Source organism: Telopea speciosissima, chromosome 3 (genome assembly GCF_018873765.1).
Source record: "Telopea speciosissima isolate NSW1024214 ecotype Mountain lineage chromosome 3, Tspe_v1, whole genome shotgun sequence".
Classification (NCBI taxonomy): Eukaryota; Viridiplantae; Streptophyta; class Magnoliopsida; order Proteales; family Proteaceae; genus Telopea; species Telopea speciosissima.
This window is the reverse complement of record NC_057918.1, coordinates 51,483,618-51,498,489: the sequence shown is the minus strand read 5'-3', so window position 1 is coordinate 51,498,489 and position 14,872 is coordinate 51,483,618. Positions and strand designations below refer to the sequence as shown.

The 14,872-nt window shown below is 40.9% G+C and overlaps 1 protein-coding gene across 1 annotated transcript in view; it reads right to left on the bottom strand.

Moving 5' to 3' along the window:
- LOC122656952 (phosphoglucan, water dikinase, chloroplastic-like) overlaps positions 1-14,872 on the bottom strand; it is a 125,714-nt gene that overhangs the window by 30,689 nt on the left and 80,153 nt on the right. The window contains exons 14-18 of the mRNA XM_043851658.1: positions 964-1,050; positions 769-855; positions 602-678; positions 333-495; positions 73-184 (exon numbers count right to left, since the gene is read on the bottom strand). Coding sequence (XP_043707593.1) covers positions 73-184; positions 333-495; positions 602-678; positions 769-855; positions 964-1,050 — 526 coding nt within the window. The remainder of the gene's footprint in view (positions 1-72; positions 185-332; positions 496-601; positions 679-768; positions 856-963; positions 1,051-14,872) is intronic.

Genomic DNA, 14,872 nt, shown 5'->3' with positions numbered 1-14,872 from the left:
GGATTGGCAGAAGCATATTCATGTTGCAAACCCCCATATAGTTGAGATAAGACAGTGATTATGATCTTTCACCTTTTTCAGAAATTGTTGCCAAAGAAGCTAAGCGACCACAAGAAGCAGCCTTTGCACCAGAAGTGCAAGTATCTGCATCCACAAGTGCAATAACTCCTGTAGTAGAAGTACCCTGAACAAAAACTACTTCCATCAGCACTTCATGATCAGAATCAGTTTCGGATCAGAAGTCAAAGAAATTATATTAGTTACACAAACTCTTAAGAATCAACATCAAATCAGAAGCCTAAAGAGCTTACAAAATAGGCACACACTAGTACCTGACTTGGGTGAGGTGCTTTAACTGCAGACCATGAAGACTGGGGTTCTGGGACTTCCAATGTGGATGGAGTCCCATTACCTGACGTATTTACTGCAAATTCATCTTTGCTATTATTTAACAATGATGCAGATATATCAACACCCGTGGAAGATGCTTCCAACCTATGGTTCCACCAACATAAATGGCATCAGAATGGCTTGACATTCACATCTTTCACCCATGATATCAAAAGTTAGTCTTAAGTCGGGATATATCAGAAATATTAACCTTACAGATTTTCCATTAAGCTCTTTTATGTTTGCGATTTGTTCATCATCTTCACATGTAACAAATACAACCTTTTCCTGCAATAACCATCAGATATGATACTTCTTTCCAATTTTAATTTCCACACAAGTATTGAACTATCTGTTAAGTACACAAGAAATGCTAACTTGACGGGCTCTAACACCAAGATGTGATAAGTGAGGCAGCTCCTGTAGAAGCAGCACAGCTACTATGTTATTCCCAGCAGCTGTTACCTGTAAAATGCATTAACTACACTATGAGTTCTAGCTATTAGAGCTGGCTGACAGTGAAGGGGAAAAAAATGGGGGTTAGGGGGGCAGGAGAAAAGAAACATTCAGAACCTCCTCATCTCCATCAGCTTTGTTAACCAGAAGAATGATGGGTCCTCCAGTGGATGAGGGCAATGATCCAGGGACTATTCTCTCGACCTGAATTAAAAAAAAAGCCTAGTTTCTCATGAATATTATGATGATGTACACAACAGTGAATCAGTGATGTTGATGGAAACTGAAAATTACAGAGCTGAAACTAAATTCAAATAAGAGAAGCAGAGCCACAGAAGCCACAGAATCTTAGAAGTATAGCTCAGTGTTTCTCCTTCTACTCCTCACCTGACAAGCTGTTTCATGGAACCATTGCAAACAGCATTTAGTCATTCTAGAAAAATGTGATTCAAGGTCCATTGGCAAAATTCATAATTCATAACTTGATAATCAAGTAATTACTGCCATTCTTTCATAGGAAAACTGTTGGACAATGGCTGTCACTGAGAGGGGGGGGGGTGAATCAGTGATTTCAAATTTATTCCCTTTTTAACTTTAGCTGACCCAATTGTTCTGCCCTGGCACACACACAACCACAAATCGCTTGCACACATACACAATCGTGTGACACACCTTGCCTTTCAACCACAGGCACACGCAACCCTATGGCAAGGTCTACCCGGTGTACACACCTATCCTACAGACAAGGCAATCCATATCTCCACACAAGCAAACCACAGGAAGCATCCACAACACAAGGATTTTTACGTGGTTCGGCACAAGCCTACATCCACAGAGCAGTGCCTCAAGAATGCTCCGTATATGCTCAATACACAAGTGTTTTAGTCAGCATAGTACTATATCTCGCGATATATCGGTATCTCGGGCCTACCGAGATATCCGAAATATCCGAGATATCGCAATATGACCGAAATATTGCATTTTTCTGCAATATTTCGGGGTCCATCTCGGGGTTTTTGGCCATATCTAGGCACGAAACTTCATGGACAGCCTTATTTAAGCTTAATAAACACATTTAAACCATAAAATTGTAAAAATGTGAATTCAAATTGGTGTTTTGGGCTTGCACCCTTGATTGACATACGGTCGCCGACCTAATGTATAAATAGTTAAATACACATAGATTAGGCAGTTAATATTTAATAATAGTATTTAACTTCATCACATATCAAGTTAAAGCCAATACACATTGATGAGTGCCATGATTCTCATAAACTCCATAATATTCAATAACTCGCTTAAAGCCTTAAAGGCAATACACTAAGTGTCAAAGTTAGTAAGTCACAAGACTCGCAACTCGCAAGTCACAACTCACAAGTTCATAGATCAATGAAATCACAACTTAAGTTACAAATTACAAGTGCTAAACCGCTAATAGTAGTTTCTGTGCCTCCTGGATCAATCCCACTCATGCCTCGCTGGAGTCGACGTCCATTGCTCTGTTTGAAGGACATATGTGGACCACGGTATAGAATCGGAGAAGAAACGAGTGTAGTCATCCACAAGTGTCACGTAAATGGAATCATCAACATCTGTAGGTAACCTATCCTAGGATATAAACTAGGGTTACCAATCGATCCATCAGTGAAGAAGATGATCCATTGTGATATGATGTTGGCGCCGGCGCAAGAGGCGATGGCATTGGCTGCATGTATGGCTGGTGAGGTTGGTAGTTAGGTCCGCTAGGGTATGCAAAGATGTTATTTACAAAAGATGATCCGATGTCCCTGGGTGGATGTAGTCATAGTCCCCTACCCCACTAAACTGCCCATATGATGATGATCCATATCTATATCCATCGTAAGGTTGTGATGCACCATAATCCGATGCCAATGGAGTGGTATGTGCGAAAATTAAAATAATTATTTAAGAGCGAGAAAAATAAATCCGACACCGTGGTAAGTAGATCGGCCATTGGTGTCTAACATATATTTAATTCATTACCATCTAAGTCATATTACCCCTAATTATTTCCTATTTTAATTGTAGGAAAATGAATTTTTAAAACCAGAAAAAAAAAAAAAATACATATGGAAAAAAATTTCGACACTTGTGAGGCTATAGATCGGCCTCCGATTGTCTAACATATATTAATATCATCACCATCCAACAAAATTTGTACATAGTCTTTTCAAAAAAATAGTTTTAGAGGAATAGAATTTACCTTAAATAGTGGAAAAAAGCTTGGATGATGAGCTTAGATGACCCTCCAGTGAGTTTACGAAAATCACAACAATGTGAACAATGGCAGAGTGTTGGATGAGAGCTAAGAGTGGAAGAATAGGCAAGACTGAAATTCCTTAGCAAATGCAGCTCTGTGAAATATGGACCGAATTCGAAATATTGTATAAGCCCTTCACGTGAACTTTAGCAAAATACCATATTTGTCGATATCTCACGAGATATCGAGATATTCGATATCTCAGAGATATGCGATATCCCGATATCAGATATCGACATATGTTTTCATTCGACTGATTTCATCTCTAAGCTAGATATCGAATGCGATATTCAATATCGAGATTTGAACATGTTAGTGCCCGAGGATACCTCCGGTTTACCCAGCATACAACTAGGAGGATGCTACAACGCCAAAAGGAAGGTAGTTACAACTACCAGGGAGCTACAACTCCTGTGTCCAACACCCACTAGACACCCTAGATATAAAATAAATGGGCTTATATATTTTGCCCTACAATGCAGCACAACTAGACTAGGATTTCAAAAATAAACAACCTAGCAAGCACATGTGAGTACAGGAATGCAAATGAAACTAGCCACAAGTGGAAACCCTTACAACAATGCTTAGTTTTGATTCTTGGTACCCAGAAGAGATCTGAGTCACCAACTTCAGCTTTGATGAACACTGGAATCTTCAACTAATCCTCTTGATGGAGAAACTTGAATCTTCAAGTGAAGCAAGCTTGTGGGACCTCTTCTTCTCTCTCTTCTCTTCCTTTGCAAAGCCCTTTTTAAGTCTTCAACAATGCTTGGCAACCCTTCTATGGCCTACAATGAAGCTTTATGGCACTCAAGAATGGTGGTTGGAGAGGCTTAATGCAACACCCATATCCCCTTCTTTCTTCCTCAAGTATTTCTTCACGTTTTAGGGAAAATACTCCTCTTTTATTTTTCCTTTGAAAAACCCTCTTTAAGTCTTCATCAATGCTTGACAACCCTTCTAAGGCATTCAATGAAGTGTTATGGCACTCAAGAATGGTCGTTGGAGAGGTTTAATGCAACTCCCATATCCTCTCCCTCCTTTATTCCTCAAGTATTTCTTCACTTTTTAGGTAAAATCAGTTGGATTTTAGGTAGTAAATGTAAGTAAGAGAGGGAAAAGAAGATGGAGGAGGAAGAGAGAAGGAGGAGATAAGAGAATAGAAAAGAGAAGAGTTCGTTGGCAATGTGTTGTGTTGGAGTGGAGATAGTGTTGTCTCCACAACACCTATATTAATCCATTGATAACAAGAAAGAAATTACATACACCTCCCTAGGGAGGTAAAGGGTAAAAATGGAACAAATACAATATAAAGTGACTAGGCAAAAGACTTGTTCCTACAGTACTCTTCTAACACTCCCCCTCAAGCTGGAGAATAAATGTCATGCATTCCCAGCTTGCATAATAGGGTACCAAACTAGAGAGAAGTAAGCCCTTTGGTGAAGACTGGAATCTTCTCCATCAAGAGTGCATTAGTGCAACAGAATTTTTAGCCTCCAATTCCACCACAAACAGTCTACCCAACAAACTTTGGAACAGAGTTTGGAAGCTCAAGGTTCTCCCAAAATTCAAACTTTTTCTTTGGAAAGTCTTAAATGAAGGACTATCAATAGGCGAAAAGATTCAAAAGTTGGATCCCTCCTTTGCTTTATGCCCTATCTGTGAAGATGCACCTGAGACTCTCTAGCATATTCTTCTCTCATGCTCCCTCTCAAAAAGGATTTGGGCTGGTTGACCCCTGGGCATCCGAACTGAATGCATATATGGACTTAACATTCTGCACACTTTCTCCAAAATGATCTTTGGTCCATCCATGGCAAAACGAGATGGAGATAGAGTGCTTAGCATCGCCGGCATCACCTTTTATTTCATCTGGCAATATCATAGTTATCGAGGCGTCGCCAACTCGCCATGGCGTCCAGACTCCTTGGTCGCCTTGGACGCCTTGGGCACCATGGCAGTGTCGTCTTGTTTTTTTACCCTCTAAAACGCCACAGTCGACTTCCCGCCTTGATAACTCTATAGGCAATATAGGAACAGAATTGTGTTTCAAGGCGTCAAAGATGACCCATCGATTCTCCTCCAACATATCCTTAGATGGACTCATGAAAACCATCTACTACCTGAGGACTCCCCAACTTCTGAAGAGGAAACCACACACCAGCAACTACCACCCCCCTCTAGTTTTTACTTGGATCAGGAAACCTTTGATAACAGCCTTTTAGTTTTTGATGGAAGTTTCAGTCCTACATTTAAGCAAGCTGGGTGGGGATCAATTATTATTTTTCATCATAAAATAGTTGCATCTTCAATGAATTTTGGAATTGCAGGGACAGCACAAGAAGTGGAGCTCAGAGGATTCCAAAAAGGGATTGAAGGAGCACTTTTACTGCAGTGCAAGAAAACAGTGATTTGGACAGACTCAGAGGAGATATGGAGTTGGCTCACCATGGCGGAAGACCACCCATGGCCTTGGCAAGTTTACCATATTTTGTTTGATATTCAAATTTCCATTAATTTGTTTAAGTCTGTAACTTTAATTAAACAACCTCGGCACTTTATCCAACCTGCTCTCAATCTAGCACAGCACACTAGAACTCTGCATGCATCATCTAATTGTATGTCAGACAACCTCTCTATTATGTTTTAATAGTAATTTTATTTTATTTTCATAAAAAACAGAGGGCTGCTAGTTGATCACCAGTCTTCACGAAAGGGGTACAAATGCAGCCAAAGTCTACATTCTTCTTGATGAAGTGTCAATCCACTTCGACGTGCTTTGTTCTGTCATGTTGCACTGGGTTGTGAGTAATGCTGATAGCTGCTTTGTTATCACAGTAGAGCTGTCTAGGACCTTCAATGTTAAACCCCAACTTGGCACACTCCAGCCCTAAATTCTGCCTCTACACTGGATCTGGCTACAACAGGTTGTTTTTTGCTTCTCCATGTGACTAAGTTACCTCCCACAAATGTGCAATAACCAGATGTAGATCTTTTGAGATGGATCCGGCCCAATCGACATCAGTGAAGCCTTCTACTCTCAAGTGAAAAAGGGTACACATATGCATAGGCAAGAGGTCAAGTCTATAACACCGAAATAACAGTTGGCCCGGCTATCCTCTCATCCCCTCTAGCTTACAAATACGCATACAGAATACGGTGAATGTGGATACCGAAATAACGGTCGGCTGGTCACGATCCCCTTTCCATCCTAATGCAGCAGTTATTTCTAATACAATAGAAATATCAAAGCAAGTGTAACAATAGTATGGCAAATATGGTCATGGAAATCCATCCATACCGTACCCCGTTTTAAACATCTAGTCTACATGATCATGACCTACATTATCCATATGGCGATCCCGAGTCCGGCATTCCCCTCAGTACCCAGATCCCATTTCCAAATACCATTCGCACACACATAACAATTAATTGTAACTTAATGAATCGCAAACACAAGCATAATCGCACACAATTTGATATTAATTTGTAACAAGGCATACATAATAGGTAACAATACCTAAACTAACAGCTCATGGTATGAGCATCACAACACATATAACTGCATGAATAGCATTCATAGGTACATACCATCAAACATTCCATAAAATAAGTCGATTGCCCAACTCATTCACCTTGTGTTTTTTATCGATAATCCGATTTAAGGTCCGAAACCTTCAATCCGGGTACGTCCCCTTGTGAAGTTAGATACCCTAGAACATGTATACAAACATAGGCTAATCAGTGCTTTAATCTCCACAAGAGAGGTGTTCATTAAAAGAAGCCAATCCATGAAACAAGGTGTCCGGCAGATGCATTCTGCCCTGACCGGTAGGTGCAGGTATGACTGTATCTGCCGATAAACTAGCCGAAAGTGTCCGGTAGATGCAATGTCCATGACCGGCAGATGGGTAACTGGGGGCCATCTGCCGGTGATCCCAACTTGCAACTGCCGGTCAACTGCTGTGCAAAATGGTGGATTTGGTTTGGCTTTCTTGACTCTTTTGGCTCATGAAGGGCATAACTATTGACTAAGGGTAGTTCTCCAACCCAAATGGTCACCTAAAACTAGGGTTTTGTACATCCAATCCCCTCCTTGATTCCTAAACCCTAGGTTCATATGGGTCTTCCATCAAGACATGGAAGGGGAGTGCATTGAGATGCAAATGGGGGTAGGAAATTCACGTAGAGTCCCTAATATGGTCGACTACATGATTCCTTACTTCTCTCCCCAAGTCCATAGGAAATCCCCAAACATCCCAAGGTTACAAGTTAGGGTTTTCTATAAATGGGTTTGGTATTTGAATGGAAGATAGATGAGGTATTGAGGGTTCATTCTAGTTCACAATAATGGCATTAATACCATTCATTTACAACCTTGCATTTGGGTTGGTGACGCTCCATTAATGGCTATGCATTCCCAACTCAAAACCCAAAATAGACATATATAGACAGATAGATAGAGATGGGGGAAGGGGGACACTCACCGAATGTGGAGTGAGTTGAGCTTAGCTCCTCCTCTTCTCCTTCTCTCCTTCTTCTTCTCCTTCTCTTCTTCTCTCCCAATCGATTAGGGCTTCTAAATGTGAGAAATGCCCAATATTAGAAAGGCTCCTTATTTAAGAGCAATATTTAAGAGCAAATAGGAACTAAGGCCTATTTGGCTGTGCACTCTACACTATCCACTCATTTTGCATTATTTTACTTGTTAACTCCTATAGAGTTGTATTCTATACATCATTTAGAGTAGAATGACCTTAGTACCCCTAGTCTAGGTTAGCATTAAGTAGGGGTAGGTCCTACTTAGGGCTAGGTGGGGCCCACATGCATTTAATTTAGTTTATTTGTAATTATAGGTTACTATTCATGTTCAAAACATAAGACGCGCGAATAGTGGCTCACCTCACGCATACGGAGATAGTGCCGGGAATAATCTCCTCTCATCCACACAGTCTTCACACATACACTGAGGCGCATCTTCATAAGTCGGTCTCGGATGTCTCCTTCTATTTGCTTCGCACCACTCGCTAACATGTGGTTGGTCGTCGAGGAATCTACCAGTCCACCAATCTACCCCACGCCCGATTTATGAACCTTTCTTTGACAATGTGTCCCGACATTCGATCAATGATTTTGAATGTCGGATTGACAGTGGCAGCCCATAGCTCGATGGCATAGGCGGCTACCGAAGCTACGGTACATTCACAAAAGTTTAAATTAGTACAGGTTTTTGGGCACGGATGTAATAATGATGATCCTGCCTATGTTCCTGATGATATATAGATTAAGAGGCTAGGGATTGGAGACAGGCACAGTTGAGGAGCAAAACCACTTATCATGAGGATTAGGAGAGACAGAGAGTAGGTGGTAGTAGAGGAGTTGGTACCTCTAGAGCAAGTGCTAGTGGCAGTAGAGGAGCTGGTACCTCTAGAGTAAGTGGTAGGAAATTTGGGTTGCCTAATCCCTTTAGGAGATCACAGAGAACAGGGGCAGCTTTGCCTCCACCACCTCCAGTAGTACCACCACGAGTTGACCCCGTACAACACCAGGATCCTAGCATTTACAAGAAGAAAGGCAAGAAGCAGCCTAAGATAAAGGGAACTTGGAAAATTTTGAAAGGGATGGTGAGGGAATATATAGTTAAGAGGATGTTACACAATACCATCCTAGCAAATACTGCACAAGACCCCTTTTATCAGACTATGATAGATTCTATCAGACTATGATAGATTCGATTGCTGAGGTTGGCTCAGGGTAAAAGGGGCCCACCCCATATGAGATCATGATGTAGGCAATGATACGGTCTACGGGATCATGGTGGTTCACCTTGGGAAACTAATAAATTATATTTTTCAAGTTCCCAATTCCTGGGATCTCCAGGGTTGTCCCTAGGGAATCCCAAGGTAGCCCAGGGCACCCCAAACTGGCTTGGGCATCCTATTTTCAATTTTTAGGGTTTTCCATGGTCGCCCATGGTGCCCTGTCAGGACCCTAGTAGGGTTTGGTATGATAAACCTATGCCCAGTCCATCTCTTTGACGTCCCATAAAATAATGGGATCCATGTCATAGAGAAAACACATCTCTATTCCATCCCATGGAAAGAAGGATCCATCCCATACCCGAATGCGCAGCAGAAAAGAATCGATTCGGGTTACTTTCACATCCCATGAATAATCATAAAATTAAAACAACAGGAATTAACATAAATTTGCTAATCTAATGAGCCTCAAGTGTTGCTCCTCCAATAGACAGTGGTTCTTCCTCCAACGAGCACTTCAAGTAAACAGATCTGAACCTCCAATGGTGCAGCCAAGGTTCTTTAAGCCAATCCTAGATCCTCTTCAGTTCCTCAGTCACAAATCTGGGTTTCCAAAACCCTAGCTATTAAAAGTCTAGAGAGCTAGAAGGGAAGAGAAGAGATCACAAGAGAGAAGAGGGGAGAGCCAAAAATTCGTCCAAAGGGGGGGGCAGCCAAAAACGTGGAACACTGCCCCCCTCTGCGTTTTTAGCTTTTTATAAAGCCAGGGTTTCTAAAACCCTAGATGGGAAAAATCCTTGTGAGAGTCTGACTCTCTCTCTCTCTTTGTTGGCTTTCCTGTTTAAAGTCAAAGTGCTTCTAATTGGTAAAGAAGCAGAATCTAATAGGGAATAGTATAATTAATTAATTATTTTAATTTATGGATAATTACAATTAGCACCATATCTATTAATTAAATAAATAACCAATTATTTTAGCAAATTCAAAATAACTCCCTACATGATAATAAATTATCATGTACAATCCCCCCCCCCACTAATCAACACCATCATTATGGAATCCAGGGCATCTACACTAGTACTGCCAACCCCATTCCATAGTACATGTCCATACAAGAGTGTCTGTGTAACTGATCGGGTCCGGCAAAACTCGATAAAACATTTTAATTAAATAACTATATATAATCTATTATTTTATGTAAAATAGGTTTTGCAAAAAACCATTTCCAAAACGGCACTGGATCTAGATTCCGATCTGACCATTCACAGACAATCTCAATCTTGGTGTTCCCCAATCCGGTAGTGGTGACCATGTTGAGTAACTCCTTCACTCACAGAGTGTTCGCACATTCCCACAATACCGGCTTTGACTCACTTGAGTCTCAGTCATTGATGAACCAAAGAATGCGGTCACACTTCGCAGTGACAAGGTCCCCTCAGGTACAGGGTCTCGGTAACTCATGTCTATCCCATCCTACATCTGGCAATAAAACATGAGGGAATCGACAAAGTAGATTCTTCACCAATACACACATCAAACATGTGAGTACTCGCATTCATACCCTGACATCACATATCTAGGTATACCCAATGCGACGACCATATGATAAGGGTGCCCTGCCCAGCCCAAACCCTAGTCATGACTACCATTTTAAGTAATACTTTTGGACACATAATGCTTAAAAAGTTTATATCGCATGTGATAATATTAAACAAAAATATATAAAGGTTCAATACAAAGTAAAACCGGTTTGAACCGGACCGAACCGGGTTTGATGGACACATAAATCCAACAATCTCCCGCTTGTACATCAAATCCAATTTTCCTTACATTTCAAACCCATGCCCTCCATGTGTTTTTTAAACACTCCAGGAGAAAAACCTTATGTCATGGCATCAGACACATTTTCAGTAGTGTCCACTTTGGAGACACTCACGTCGCCCTACTGGATAATCTCTTTAATGAGGTGATACTTCCGCTACACGTGCTTGTTCCTCTGATGATCCATAGGCTCCTTAGCTTGTGCAATGGCCCCTCTGTTGTCACATAATAGGGGAATGGGGCCCTTGACAAGGTTAGGGACAACCTCCAAATCTGATAGGAATTTCTTCACTTAAACACCTTTTTTTGCTGCATCGCAAGCTGCAAGGTATTCTGCTTCGGTAGTGGAATCGGCTGTAGATTTCTGTTTTGCACTCCGCCATACAATGACACCTCCACCAATTAGATACACCATCCCAGACGTGGATTTTCTGTCATCCTTGTCAGTTTGGAAATCCGAGTCTGTGTAACCCAAAATTGACAACTGATCAGATCTAAAAACCAAGAAATAATCCTTAGTCCTTCTGAGGTACTTGAGGATATTCTTGACAGTAATCCAATGTTCTCGTCCAGGGTTAAACTGGCAATGACTTACAATACCTACTGCATAGCAAATGTCCGGCCTTGTACACAACATAGTGTATATAAGACTCCCTACTGCAGAGGCATAGGGAATCCTCTTCATCTCTTCAATGTCCGTCTGAGATTGACGACATTCAAATCTAGAAAGATTGACTCCATGTCGGAAAGGTACACTTCCTCGTTTGGAGTTCTCCATGCTAAATCTAGCCAGGACTTTGTCTATAGAGGTAGACTGTGATAAGCCTAGCATCCTTTACTGGCGGTCTCTTACGAGTTTTATCCCCAGGATATAGCTAGCTTCACCAAGGTCTTTCATCGAGAAAGTTGTGGACAACCACTGGTTCACCGATGAAAGGAAACCTACATCGTTACCCATCAGCAATATGTCATCTACGTATAAAACAAGAAAACACCCACTGATTTTCTTGTAAATGCATGGTTCATCCATGTTTTGATCAAAACCAAAGGATTTGATTGATTGACCAAACCTGATGTTCTAATTTATGGAAGCCTGCTTCAGTCTATAGATGGACCTCCGCAATTTGTATACTTCTCTTTCTTCCTCTAAGGAAGAGAACCCCTCTGGCTGTTGCATGTAAATTTCTTCTTAAAAAAATTCATTCAGAAATGCAGTTTGCACATCCATCTGCTAGATCTCATAATTAAAGTATGCGGCGATTGCCAATAAAATCCTGATGGACTTCATCATCACCACTAGTGAAAAAATTTCCTCATAGTCTATACCCCCTTTCTAGGTATAGCCCTTTACCACCAGTCTTGCTTTAAATCTTTCGACCTTTCCATCCGCACCCTTCTTCCTTTTGAAGATCTATTTACATCCAATCGGCTTAACGCCAAGTGGTGGATCGACCAGAGTCCAGACCTCGTTTGAATGCATCGAATTGATTTCAGAGCACATTGCCTCCAGTCATCTAGTGGCATTAACATCCTTAAGAGCCTCAGAGTATGTCATCGGATCATCATCCAATTGAACCGACACCATGTGGAACTCTTCCACTATTTGCTCTTCTTCGGTGAGAAAAGTAAACCTGGTGGGTGGTCTCATAGTCCTCCCACTGCGTCGAGGTTCATAAGGTGTTAGATTTTAAGTGGGTATGTCAATTGGTCTCACTTTTGGAAGTGAAGTTTCTGAGTTATCCAATAACTCCTTAATGACTACAGGTTCAGACCTTTTAGTCAACATTTCTTCCTCCAAAAATGTAACATGTTTACTTATAATGACCTTTTGGTCAACCGGGTCATAGAAGTAGTAACCTATCGTGCCTTTAGGATAGACTAAGAAAAAGCATCTCGAAGTCCTGGATTTCAACTTGTCTATTTGTTGCTTTCGCACATGTGCTATGCAACCCTATACCCTAAGGTGTTGAATATTGGGCTTACGCCCTTTCCACAACTCAAAGGGTGTCTTAGCTACAGAATTAGATGGAACCCTATTCAAGATATAAATAGTTGTTTCTAAAGTAAACCCCCAAAAAGAGAGAGGTAGCTCACTATAAGTGAGCATCATCCAGACCATATCCAATAAAGTCCGATTACATCGTTTGGATATACCATTTTGTTGTGGTGTTCCAGGATTAGTTAATTGACTAACTATCCCTTATGATATGAGATGTTCTTTAAATTCATCCGATAGATACTCCCCTCCACGATCTGATCGTAAGGACTTGACACGTTTATCGAACTGTATTTCAACCTCGGCTTGGAATTCTTTGAATTTATCAAAGGCTTTCGATTTTCTACGCATCAAGTATATGTAACATATCTAGAGTAGTTATCGATGAAAGTTATGAAATACACAAATCCATACCTTGCTTGTATATTTACAGGTCCACACATCAGTATGTATCAACTCTAACAGATCTGTGGCTCTAGTACCTTTATTCCTAAAGGGTTTCTTGGTCATTTTGCCCTAAAGGCATGACCATGGTACTAAATCTCGTTTCGTTTCGATGTTTCCGTCTGACTGAAATTTCTGAGATACCGAAATTTCGTCGAAATCTCGGTCGAAATATGGTATTTTTCTGTGGGTGTAAAATGCCAAAAATGACCGAGATTTTCTAAAATTTTGAAACGAGATGACCAAAATTACCGAGATTTCCGAAATTTCCGAAACAAGATGACCGAAATTTCATCGAAATATTCGAAATATTGCATTTTTTCATATCGGACTTCCGTTTCGTTTCGGACAGGTCAAGATACTCGAAATATTCGATATCTCGACCGAAATTTCGCGAGTTTTAGTACTATGGGCATGACTCACAGGTAGGGAATGGTTCCACCCTCAGACACTCTAAGGGTCCATTCCTTACCAATCTACTGATTCGGTCCAAATTAATGTGACCTAATCTTAGATGCCATAGATATGTTGAGTTCACTGGAGCTGCTTTCCGTTTCAAATCAACATTCGAAACAACATTCGTTCTAATAGGGCAATCTAGAAAATACAATCCACTTTATCTATATCCAGATGTCACAAAAGAACTATTAAAACGAATAATTAATTTAGAATTAAAGAAAAAACCATACCTGTCCAAAACGAGTTTTGAAACTGAAATAATCTTCCTCTTAAAAGAGGGTACATAGTAACAATCCTTTAAAACCAAATTAACAGAACTAAAATTTAAAATAAAAGTTCCGACAGCCATCGCCATGGTTTCAGCTCCAGTTCCTCCAGTTCCCATCCGAAGACGCACCTCATTCCTTTTCAGATTCCTTGTCTCCTTGACCCCTGCAAATCAGTGCAAAATGTGAATAGTGGAACCACTATCCACCAACCAAGAATTGGTCGGTTCAAAGGATATATTAGACTCATAAAGAACGTGAACATCACATGTACCTTCTTTAGCAGCCTCTGTATCATCTGGCTTCTTGTCTCTCACAGTAGCCAGGAATGCACGACTGTTCCTTTTCCAATGACCCTCCTTATAATAAAAGCACTTGCCTTTAACTTTCTTAACTTGTCAGACTTCCCACCCTTGGGTTTCAGGGTCTTATCCTTATTTCCCTTTTTTTTCATCTTCCCATTTGAAGAAGGCTCCACATCAGTAGCATGGACCTCAGCCTTATCCTTTTTCAAGGTGGCCTCCGCTTCTACCAGTGCATTAGCAAGCTCGGTGAGCTCCAATTCCTTATCTAACATCTTGTATGACATCTTAAAGGATGCATAGGCAGAGGTGAGTGATGCTAAGATCAAATCAGTCTTGTACCGCAGCTCAAACCTGGTCGCTATGGATTCCAGTTTCTCGAATAGATTAATCATTTTCATGACATGGTCCATCACTGGAGTCCTTTGGGGCATTTAGTAGTTATGGATCTGACTCACTACATCAGAGTGTGCATGTGTCAGCTGCCTGTTGAACAATTCAGCAAGCTTGTCCATTTTACCGCCTGAGGTACGTATATCCATGACTGAGTCCAGTACTGACTTCTCTAACGATCCTAGGATAAAAAGCAATGCCTTGGAATCCCTCTTAAGGAAATCCTGCATCTCCTCATATGCCTCAAAATCATTTGGGTCGGGTTGAGGAGGAACTTGCTCATCAAGAACTGTGTAGAGACCTTC